At 44.7% G+C, this 12,064-nt stretch overlaps 1 protein-coding gene across 1 annotated transcript in view; it reads left to right on the forward strand.

Annotated features, from left to right (window-relative positions):
* The first annotated feature begins 3,863 nt into the window (after positions 1–3,863).
* VWA3A (von Willebrand factor A domain containing 3A) overlaps positions 3,864–12,064 on the forward strand; it is a 55,320-nt gene continuing 47,119 nt past the window's right edge. The window contains exons 1-4 of the mRNA XM_010837416.1: positions 3,864–4,114; positions 4,865–4,925; positions 9,983–10,070; positions 10,397–10,520. Coding sequence (XP_010835718.1) covers positions 10,009–10,070; positions 10,397–10,520 — 186 coding nt within the window. The 5' untranslated portion in view covers positions 3,864–4,114; positions 4,865–4,925; positions 9,983–10,008. The remainder of the gene's footprint in view (positions 4,115–4,864; positions 4,926–9,982; positions 10,071–10,396; positions 10,521–12,064) is intronic.

Consider the following 12,064-nt stretch of genomic DNA (forward strand, 5'->3'; position numbering starts at 1 on the left):
CTAGAGTGTGTGTGTGTGTGTGTGTGTGTGTGTGTGTGTGTGTGGTATTTGCGTATATTTATGTGGATGTATCCTGTTCAACTGTTTTAACAAAAGCAAGATCACATTATACATGAGTAGCACTGCTTTCTTTTTTAACTTAATTTATGATGACTATCTTTCTGTGTCAGTAAATATAGATCGTCCTCATTTTTAATGACTGTATAGATAGATACATCTCTTACACACTGTATAATATAGATATATTTCTCCTTTCCTGTTGTACATTTGTCTCCAAGTCTTTGCTATTACAAATAATGCAGCTGTGAACTTAATCCTTAGATAACAGAAACTCCCCAAATATCTTGCCAAATATGATAATCTGACATTCTAACTGAAGCACATCAATTACTCTATTAACGCAATTCATATTTAAAAAAAAAAAAAACTGGTTAAAAAAGTAGTGGCATTCGTAAGAGTTTAGAGAAAGAAACTAACATTAAATCCATGTTGTGTTTTTCCATGTGTCGATTAATACTCCTATGAGGCAGGAGACAGTATTTTATAAATTAGAAAACACTGAGAATCAGAAGGGTGAACCATTTACCCAAAGTTTCATTAGTGAAACGGGGTTTCAAACCTAGGTTCCCTGACTTCAAATCTAGAACTGCTTCTGCTGTCCCACATTGCTAGTTTGGCTAGTCTAAAGAAAATAAAAATAGCTTGTCCCAGATGCATGATTCCTTGGCTCAGACATGAGCAGCTAAATCTATGGTTTGCTTCTTCTGGATGTGTAATGCAAACAACCATAAAAGGTAGTCTCTACTTATAAACATTACATATTGAAAGAAAAAATTACATAAGTTACTGTCTTTAATCTGCCATTATTCACTGCTCATTGTCAAGCTTTCTGCAATCATTGCTAATTGGTATTTTATAGTGCTTACTTCCTTAACTAGCGAATTACATCATGTCATCCAATGGTTTTATTGGAACCCTTTTGAGAATTGAGCACATAGGGAAATTTTCCCAAAAAGGCCATCCCCTATCCTACCTATAGCACTTTAAAAAATCAACTAGATCTCTTCTTCCTTGTTGGTAGGAAATCTGTTGGCCACTGGGGACACCCTAGAGTTGTGCAGAGACCCAGGGCTGAAACTTTAGAAAGTCCCCTCCGGCGGTTTGACTGACCCCTCTGGTGGTGAGCCCCTATACTCGTTGCTGCTGAAACATCAGCTCCTCCAGGCCGAATGGTGCAATAATCCCCACACGTGGGGCATGGTGACCTTTGGTGAGGCAGAAGCCCCTATGCCTCTGGACTTTCTTCCTGGATGTACCAAGGACACGTTTCCCCTTAGGTCTTGCCATCTCACCACTATGGCTCCCAAACACTGTGCAGGTCCCTCCTCCCTCTGATTTCAGATCTGATTTCTTGACCTCTTTTTCTGGGGACTGTTCTCTCTTGCTTTGGCTTTCCTCAGTCATGTTTGCCTAGTGTCCCCTTCTTTGGTTAAACCACAACAAAATCAGATCTTTTCATGAGGCTAATTTCACCCTCTGGCTCCAGGATTAGATGCAGAAGCCAGATGTGGCCAATCAGAGTCACAGTGATTGGTTCAGGAATGAGTATGTCCTGTGACCAAGCCAAGCCTGGGACTCTCCTGGAAAAGGGTTGTTCTCCTCCCTTTAGGGTGCTGAAGGCTGTAGAGGGGAAAGCTGAGGGCTGACGTCCCAAGTTTGCCAAACACTCCTAAAGAGCCTACCTAAGAACACAGCCATCACAAAGAAATGGAAACGAATTTCTGTTAACATAATTTTAGCCTTTGGATCAAGCCATGCCCAAGGCCAAAATTATTCCCGAATTTTTTCTGTCTTCTGAGTAAATAAATTCCCTTTTTTCCTTAAGCCAGTTTGAGTTGTGTTTTTGTCTCTTAAAGAATCTTTATACTTTCCCACTTTCCTCTTGACATTGAATACATCCATCACTTCCCCATGCTTTGGCATGTCATTTTAATCTTTTAAGTAACTTAGGCTTTTACAACAGAGAAGGCGATGGCACCCAACTCCAGTACTCTTGCCTGGGAAATCCCATGGATGGAGGAGACTGGAGGGCTGCAGTCCATGGGGTCGCGAAGAGTCGGACACGACTGAGCGACTTCACTTTCTAACTAACTTCTGCCATAAGGGTGGTATCATCTGCATATCTGAGGTTATTGATATTTCTCCCGGCAGTCTTGATTCCAGCTTGTGCTTCTTCCAGCCCAGCGTTTCTCATGATGTACTCTGCATATAAGTTAAATAAGCAGGGTGACAGTATACAGCCTTGATGTACTCCTTTTCCTATTTGGAACCAGTCTGTTGTTCCATGTCAAGTTCTAACTGTTGCTTCCTGACCTGCATACAGGTTTCTCAAGAGGCAGGTCAGGTGGTCTGGTATTCCTATCTCTTTCAGAATTTTCCACAGCTTATTGTGATCCGCACAGTCAAAGACTTTGGCATAGTCTATAAAGCAGAAATAGATCTTTTTCTGGAACTCTTGCTTTTTCCATGATCCAGCGGATGTTGGCAATTTGATCTCTGGTTCCTCTGCCTTTTCTAAAAACCACCTTGAACATCTGGAAGTTCACGGTTCACGTATTGCTGAAGCCTGGCTTGGAGAATTTTGAGCATTACTTTACTAGCGTGTGAGATGAGTCATGTAAACTCAAATAGAAAAAAGTAGTAACAATGAACTTTTCAATGTTGGGTTTTACTTCTTGTAAAATGTTGAAAATCCGTTATCCAGGAGCAAAGGATGTTGTGAGGGCAGTAAACCATCTATCTTGAGCCCTTGTGTCTCCAAAAATGATGTATCAAAGCTAGCCAGCCCCTTCCACCCAGGATTTCCAATCAGGTGGGCCCAAGGACCCTCACCTCTTGCTCACAGGGTAGCCTTTGGCTGGTTTCTCTTGACATCTTGTGACTTCCCTCTTCTGACTTCCTTTCCTCTTTCTAGGCTCCTCCACTTGTGCCTCGTTGGTGTTGACCAAATGCCATGATTTATAGCTGCTATTCTCACCCATAACTAGTCTGCCCAGAGTGAGAGGTGATAAGTGAGCTGTCTCTGTTTTGAAGAATTTTGTTGTTTCTGATCTGACCTATAGAGGGATCTTGGGGTCAACATCTGAAGGGGTTCTCTATCACATAGTGACTACCACAAGTAGCACATGTTCTAAATTACAAATTAAAGACTCAGTAAGTGAAGATCGTGATTTGAAGAATGACCTGGAGAAGAAAAACTAAGTGCAGATCTCTTCGCTACTACAAGCTAGTTAGTTGACATTGAGTACATCACTTCATCTCTCTTGACTTCCATAGAAGGAGCTGGAAAGGTCCCCAACTGTGGGCTAAGAGCTGGTTACATCATAATCACCTGGAACCACTGTTAAAGATTAATGTTCCCATACTTTGCTACAGTTCTGTATCAGTCTGCCGGATGGGAATGTAGGTATGTTTTCTTAGCAAACAACCTAGATGATTGTGATGGGCACCTGGGCTTGGGAACCACTGTAGTAGGTGATCTCCTCTTATGCTAAGAGATCACTGAGCCTGCTGTTGCCTTAGCCAGGTTTGGGTGGAGCTGGAGCTGGTGGCGGTGAGGGACTGCCAGACCTCTCCCAGGGAGTGTGTTTGGAGGGCCCCAGGGAATCTGCAGAAGAGAAGGAAGGTCATCAGCTTTCACGCATGTCACAGGTCCTCTGCTGTCTGTCTTCAGTTCCTAGCACAGGAAGGCAGCAGGCACCAGGGCTCCACTGGCCTAAACCATAGTTTTCCAATGACCCAGAGGTTCTAAAACTAGAGAAGAGTTCCAAATCCTGTTCCTGGCTTTTGTGGGGGTGGAGAAAAGCAGAGTGCCCAGGGAGAGGTTGTTACAAGCAACAAAGTGGTAATTTCTTCCCCAGGGTGAGGAACGTTTTTTCCCTGTCCCTGCCTCTAGCTGCAGTGGTGCAGTCTGTTACCTTGGATACCGGATAACACTTCCCGACAAACCAAGCTTCACTGTTGCTTGGAGGAACTAGAAGTGGGAACCAGGAAAAACAGAGTCCTGGGATGACCAGGGCCCTTCTCCCAGAGTTGGAGAAATAGAGAAATGCAGGTGAGGTTGAGAGTCACAAGTATTGATAGGGTGGTAAGAGAGAGGGTGGGGGAGGCCCAGACACTAAGCTCTGGACTGAGTGAGAAAGATTCAGGGAGCCTGGGTCTTGAGCACCTGCTGTCTACATGCCAGGCATTGTGCTAGATGCTGGGGGTACAACAGTAAAAAAGGGAGAAGAACTGTGACAATTTGGTATGAGACAGCCAGAGGGCAGGACTAGGAGGAAATTATTTCCTCCTTAGGGGTTGGGGGCAGCAAATGGGGTTCAGGAAAAACTTCTTGGGTTTTCTTATCAAACAACTTTTTGTTGCAAAGGCATTTCTAGAAGTAGATCCAACTTGAGCAAAGAAGAGGATGAATTAGCAAGGTGTATAAGTGGGGTTGTCAGGGTGCACAAAAGGATGCAAGATGAGGTAGAGAGGTGAATAAAGAATAGAGGCAAAAGGAGTGAAAAGTCTTTGAAGAAGATCTGGTTTGCTTGTCTAGGTACTGAGGAGCCATGGCAGGGTTCTAAACAGGTAATAATACAGACAGTTCTGCATATCAGAAAATCATTCTGGCAGCAGATTGTAAAATGGATCGGATCGGGACAAGACTAGAGGTTACTAGGCAGTTAAAAATACGAACCCTGGGGGTGGCTTTATCTTGGATAGTTAGGAGAATCCTAGATCCAGATGTTAGCACATCAGGAACTTAGCTGCAGATTCTCTTTTATCCGCTAATCAGGGCTACCTCTCTCCCTTTGACAAGGTGCCGTTTCCTGAGGACCTGTTTGCATGTTCTCTTCCCCTGCTGTGACCAGCCTCCCGAGGTAACGTGGCCCACCTTTGTCTAAACTCCAGACCTGCCCTGAGTACATTTATTCAACAAATGTTTGGGGGCCAATGTTTTTTTAGGCGATGATTACAAAGAACCGTTCTAACTTAGTTATGTTAACTAAGTCCGTGCCCTCAAGGATCTTCTAGTGGACTGATGGGTAGGGGTGAGGCAGAGACATAATAAATATATAGAATATCAGATGATGAAATGTGCTACAGAGAAAACTAAACAGGGCAGAGGAGGTCCTGTCTGAGGAGGAGCAATCAAAGAAGACGTCTCTGAGAAGGTTTCATTGAGCAAAGGCCTGAGGGCAAGGGCTGTCCAGCTCTGCCTCCCCATTCGGGTCTCTCTGGCTCTGAAGAGGCACTCTATAGATGTACACAGAATGAATGAGTGCTTGAGTCATATGCTGAAGTGCTTGAAGATGTGGTGGGTTTTAAAATGGTATTCCTCATTCATATAGTACTTTGTATTTTCCAAAGCTCTTATATATTCTCAGTTTCATCGGAGCCTCTTGATGGAGTTGAAGTAGACAGCACAGTTACTATTATCCCCACGCCATTCTGCAGATGGAGAAGCCAAAGGTCCAGTGCTCCTTTTAGCACGCCACACTGTTATGTTAGTTTTATGCAGCCCAAATACTCCTCCATCAGCCAACACAAGTCACCCCGGAATCCAGTTGTGCAAGCCTCTGAGTCCATTAGGTTGTTAGAAAAGAGGGAACTGAGCCTGAGGGGCATCCAGTGTTCACGAGGCCTTTCTATTCCAACAGTCTCGGCCACCGAGAGTCTCCCAGCTAACTGTAAGTAGAGCCAGATATTTTTTGAGACATTGCCACATTATCTTGGTGCTTCCCAGAAAAGAAAACTCTTCTGGATAAGAGATTAAAGACCCAAAAGAGAAAAAGAAGTTGCTGAACCATCATTATGTTGCTGTGTGTGTGCTTATTCGTGTCTGACTCTTTGTGACCCCATGGACTGTAGCCTACCAGGCTCCTCAGTCCATGGAATTTTCCAGGCAAGAATACTGGGGTGGGTTGCCATTTCCTTCTCCAGCAAATCTTCCCAACCCAGGGATTGAATCCGGGTGTCCCACAGTGCAGACAGACGCTTTACTGTCTGAGCCACCAGGGAAGCCCCTTTACCACTGAGCCACCTGGAAAGTCCCTGAACCATCATTAAACTATTTAATGTTTTCATGAGAACACCCACTCCAATGTTAAGCTTCAACTCCATCTGGAGATTCCCAATGGCTGTGTTTTAGGCAATTTTTTTTTTTTTTTGGTTTCAAATAACAAGAAACCTAAATGAAGTTGCCAGGAGGCACTAGTGATATGGGTTTGATCCCTGGGTTGGGAAGTGGAGTGCAACCCACTCCCTAATTCTTGCCTGGAGTATCCCACAGACAGAGGAGCCTGTCACGAAGAGTCACAAGGGGTGACAAGAGGTCAGAGTCGGAAATGGCTGAAGCAACTTAGCATGCAGAAAGCAAAAAGGGAGGAATTAGAAGGTATTCCTGCAAAAAGGGAGGAATTAGTAGGAACAAGTATCTAATGGAACCCAAGAGCAGGAAGTGAGGTCAGTTCTTCAAGAACCAAGGTTTACCTCCCCTCCTCAAAATATTTACTGTCTACCAGTTGAGATCCCGGAGAAGGCAAAGGCACCCCACTCCAGTACTCTTGCCTGGAAAATCCCATGGACTGAGGAGCCTGGTGGGCTGCAGTCCATGGGGTCGCTAAGAGTCGGACACAACTGAGCGACTTCCCTTTCACTTTTCACTTTCATGCACTGGAGAAGGAAATGGCAACCCACTCCAGTGTTTTTGCCTGGAGAATCCCAGGGACAGGGGAGCCTGGTGGGCTGCCGTCTATGGGGTCGCACAGCGTCGGACATGACTGAAGCGACTTAGCAGCAGCAGCAGCAGTCAAGATCCAACCTGTCCATTCTAAAGGAGATCAGCCCTGGGTGTTCTTTGAAAGGAATGATGCTAAAGCTGAAACTCCAGTACTTTGGCCACCTCATGCGAAGAGCTGACTCATTGGAAAAGACTCTGATGCTGGGGGGGATTGGGGGCAAGAGGAGAAGGGGACGACAGAAGATGAGATGGCGGGATGGCATCACTGACTCAATGGACATGAGTTTGAGTGAACTCCGGGAGTTGGTGATGGACAGGGAGGCCTGGTGTCCTGCGGTTCATGGGGTCGCAGAGTCAGACACGACTGAGCGACTGAACTGAACTGAGTCCCTGCTCTCATGTGATTTATAGTCTCACAGGAGAAAGATGCCAACTTTAAAAAATCACACTAATGAATGTATTATTCTAAATTAAGTACTTTCAAAGAAAGGAGCAAGTTCTGTGATAGTTTACATAACACAAGAAACCTGGAATAGAGTGGGATGGTGGGGAAGACTTTGCAGAAGAAGTGAAGTGTGAGCGGAAGAGTCAAGGATGAGTGACTGGGGGCAAGGAGGGGAAGAGAATGTTCAGAGCAAAGCCAGCCCATGAAAAAGTCCTGTGACTAAAGGAAATGCGCAGCATGCCAGGGCCTGAAGGGGAAGGGGAGCTGTGGAACACAGACATGGTGAAGGGTGGTGGAGCAGAAAAGCTGGAGAGATCGGTGGACAGTGGCCAGAGCCTGTGAGCCTCAAATGCCATCGTTATGATCTTAATCTTTATTCTAGAAATAAAGGGAAGACTTTAAACAGTTTTAATCAAGAGGCAGAAGAGGGGGTGTGACGTTGGGTCTGTGGGGTTTTTTGGCAGCAACTTACGCCTTGTGGGATGTTAGTTCCCTGACCAGGGATTGAACCCAGACGTGGCAGTGAGTGCACAGTATCCTAACTGCGAGTTCACCAGAGACTGCCCTGGATTTCTGTTTTTAAAAAATCACTCTGACTTCAGTGAGAAGAGATTAGATGGGCGAACTGAGGGGATATAGGGAGGCCAGTTAGGATCTACTGCAGTCATCTATGGCACAGGTGACAGTGGCCTAGATGTGAGAAATGTCAGTGGAGACAGAAGTGGTGAGATTTGAGAGAGGTAAAATTTACAAGATTAGGGACTTCCCTGACAGTCTGGTGGTTAGGACTCTGGCTTCCACTGCAGGGGGCACAGGTTCGATCTCTGGTGGCAGAAGTAAGATCCCACATGTGGCACAGCATGGCCAAAAAAAGAAAAAAAAAAGCAAGATTAGATGATAGAGAGGATATGCGGAGTGAGGTTATCAAGAATAATTCATTTCTGACTCATATAAGTAGATGGATGGTGGTTCTTTTCTCTAAGTTAGGGAACAAAGACCAGAGGCTAGTGTGTAGAAAATTTGAATTCAGTCTTGGACATGCTGAGTTTAAGTTGCTCCACATGGAAATATTCAATGTAATTGAACACAAGGTCTGGAGTCAAAGTGAGAGGTCTGGGTTTTTGACGTACAATGGGGAGTCACTGATATACAGATGACAGTTGAAGTCAAGGACAAGGATGTTTGCCTAGGAAAAGAGGAGAAAGTGAGAGGAGACCTGTGTGCATGATTTATCCTTGAGGAACACCAACTTAAAATGCTCAGGTAGAGGTGAGCCTGCAAAAGAGACTAGGAAGGAGCAGAGAGAGGAAGAAGCCAGGAGAGAAAGGCCCCAGGGAAACCAAGGCCGGGAATGGCCCTGCCCTCAACTTGGCTCTGAAAATGGTCTTTCCCTGCTTCTCAATGTACACGGTGGCCTCACAGCTCTTCATTCTGAACTCCCAGAGGGAGGATCTGATTGATCTGTCAGGCCCACGTCTACTGACCCCCATAAGCTGCGAGCGGTAGCTGCAGGGACCCACCCTCTGAGTGGCAGTTGTCAGAGGAAAAACTCGGCCTCATCTTAATGTTTTCCCTCTCCACTCCCTCATCCTCTAAATCGTTATGGGCACTTGTCTTCTCTGCCTAGTTCACTTGCTGTCCTCTCTGCCAGACTTCACCACGGCCACCTCCTTTTCATCCTTCAAGAAAGCCTAAGCTCAAGCCTCCCCTGGTGGTCCAGTGGTTGACTCCACCTTCCAGTTCAGGGAGTTAGATCCCTGGTTGGTGAGCTAAGGGCCCACATGCCATGGGCCAAAAATTAACAACAAAAAGGTCTAAGCTCAAAAGACACCTTCACTGACCACCTTACCTACGCAAAGGAGATTCCTGATTACTCTCTATCCTTCCTTCACAACACGTTCCACAGTTTTTTATTACTATATTTAATTTTATTTATTTATTTATTTATTTTGGCTGCCCTGGGTCTTCACTGCTGCACAGGCTTTCTCTAGTTTGGGCGAGCGGGGCCTACTCTCTAGTTGCCGTGCAGTGGCTTCTCTTGTTTGGAGCACAGGCTCTCGGGCTCGAGAGCTCAGTAGTTGTGGCTCCTGGGCTCTAGAGCACAGGCTCAGTAGTTGTGGTGTGAGGGCTTAGTTGTTCCATGGCATGTGGGAATTTCCTGGACCAGGGGTTGAACCTATGTCTTCTGCATTGGCAGGCAGATTCTTTACCATTGAGCCACAAGGGAAGCCCCTACTATATTTAATTTTTAACTTCAGTCTCTCCTTCTGGCAGGACAAGGACAATGTCTAGCTCCATGATTGTCAGCTGGGGACGACTATGCTCCCTGGAGACATTAGGCCATGCTTAGAGACAGTATTTGGAGAAGGCAGTGGCACCCTACTCCAGTACTCTTGCCTGTAAAATCCCATGGACAGAGGAGCCTGGTAGGCTGCAGTCCATGGGGTCGCTAAGAGTCAGACACGACTGAAGCGACTTAGCAGCAGCAGTTGCTGTTGTTACAACCCAAGGGGCAGGGACGCTCCTGGCATCTGATAGGTAGAGCATTCTTCAGTGCACAGGACGACCCCATGACAAAGAATCGTCCAAAATGTCAGAAACTCTGAAGTTGAGAAACGCATCAAGTAGGCATTCAATGAGGACTTACTGAATGAATGAATTAAAGAAGAGTTGAGCTGCATATAGATGCCCTCCAAGGCCATTGTCTATGTGTTGCACTCATCCCTTTCTGGTATTATTTTGCTCTCTAGGAAAATAAGCACTGGATGTTTTTACAATGGCCACACAAATTAGTGATGTCTTCCATGGTCAAGACAGTACATTTCTGGAAAACCACTGGTAAGCATCTTCTCTGATTTTTCCAAATGAAAGCAACAACAATAACAACATTTTTTTTTGCATGAGAGTTGAGGGGGAAATACGTGCCTTTAAGGGAGACTGGGTAAATGATAATTGCATCATCTTACACCTGAGGGCTTCAGTTCCCTAACTACCAAAACAATAAAATAACATGTCTTATGAACTTGGCATCCACATTTTATCAAGATCTACACAAGAAACTCCCCCAGTTACTACACAGAAATAAAAATGCTTCTGCAGGCCCTGACAGTCTGGCATCAACATCTGGCACCAGGGCATTGACCAAATGACTTTGTGTTTTGTAGCATGAGGAGAAGCAATGACAGAGATCCACAGAAGCAGTTGAACCAGAAGAATATCAACGAACTTGACCAAAAGCTAGACAATGGACTCCTGGTTACGCACGTTAACCAGACACAGGACTTACTGGTAAAAACCGTAAGTGCTTCTACTGTGCAGCCGTGCTCACAAATCATAGCCGGGAATGCAGACTGTGTTAAATTGTGGGTATTTCTTTCTTCATGTAGGATCTCAGGACTAGTTAAGAATTCATCTCTAGTCTCCTGTCTTTAAAAATTACTAAAGAATCTCTATGCTATTTATAGAAACAGTATAGCCTTCTTGGCCATATCATCAAATATTCAGGAGGGTGTGAAGATGCTGTCCTTGTTATCAAAGCTTGAAGACTAAGGAATTTAATTCTAAGATGCTCCTTCCTGAGATTTGTTTTTCTTGTAGGATTTCCTAAAAAATCTAAATCCAAAATTCAGTTTTGGGAAGTGCTATTGGAGCGAGAGAGTTGCGGCAGGAGAATTAACCTCTAGAATAACGAGTACTGTGGTCTTGGTGACTCTCATCATGTTGATGAGCTGTCTTCTTGCGGTGGTGAGTGGATTGTCTAGAACTCACAGCTCACTCTACCGTAGAAACAATTGTCATCGGGGGGCTGTCAGCGCAAGTCTGGCCCGTAACTCTCTACCTATACTAGAGTTTAACAAAAATCTTTTGAAATGATAATCAGTCAAAAACAATACAATTTTAATGCTGGTGGTTAAAAATCAGGAAAATAGTTGTGTTTTACTTTTCTCAAGTATTGGCACTAACAGGAAAGCAAGTTTAATTGCAAGGAAATGAGCAAAGGTCAGTAGAGTCTGGAGATTCTGAAGCATTCTCTCAGTGACCTTAGATGTTGATCCTGTGAGTATTATTTCACCTAATTTCTTATCAAATACATGACTTCCCAGGTGTACAAGGACCACTCTTACTTATCAGCCACAACTGGGGCCTCATTTACCTCTCAAATTGCAGTGGGAAAGAGAGAATGGATTGCCCCAACAAAGATCATACTCTGTATGTCAAGCACACCCTTTAGCGTGTAATCAGTATGTCTACAGTCAAAATCCATAATGTGTTTAATGGTGCTCAGATGCTCAGTCGTGTCCGACTCTTTGCCACTCCATGGCTCCTCTGTCCATGGCATTTCCCAGGCAAGAATACTGGAGTGGGTTGTCATTCCCTTCTCCAGGGGATCTTCCTGATCCAGGGATTGAACCCAAGTCTCCTATATTGGCAGGTGAGTTATTTAAAACTGAGCCACCAGGGAAGCCCGTGTTTAATAGTAGCTCTTCAAATATCAACAATACAAAATCCATGTCCTAAAGCATGATGGAGCATTTCAAATGCAAGTAAAATAGAAGAAAAAGCTGAATGGGAAGTCTACCTGTTTCTGTTACAAACTAGGGAGGTGGTTGTCCTGAAAGATGAGAAGAGTGACATCTAGTGGTTACATGATGCAGAGCAGCAGCTCCCTAAGTGTGGGGCTGGGGCTAAAATTACAGGGGCAACATTAATTAGCGGAGAGAAATAATGAGAAAATTGTCTTTTCAGTCAGTTCTCTCTCGATCCTTCACAAAGACATTCAGAGTTTGGTGGTAAATCTAAAGGCCATATAGTATGGTGATTGTGCACATGAC

Source organism: Bison bison, unplaced genomic scaffold (assembly GCF_000754665.1).
Source record: "Bison bison bison isolate TAMUID 2011002044 unplaced genomic scaffold, Bison_UMD1.0 scf7180017864072, whole genome shotgun sequence".
Taxonomy (NCBI): Eukaryota; Metazoa; Chordata; class Mammalia; order Artiodactyla; family Bovidae; genus Bison; species Bison bison.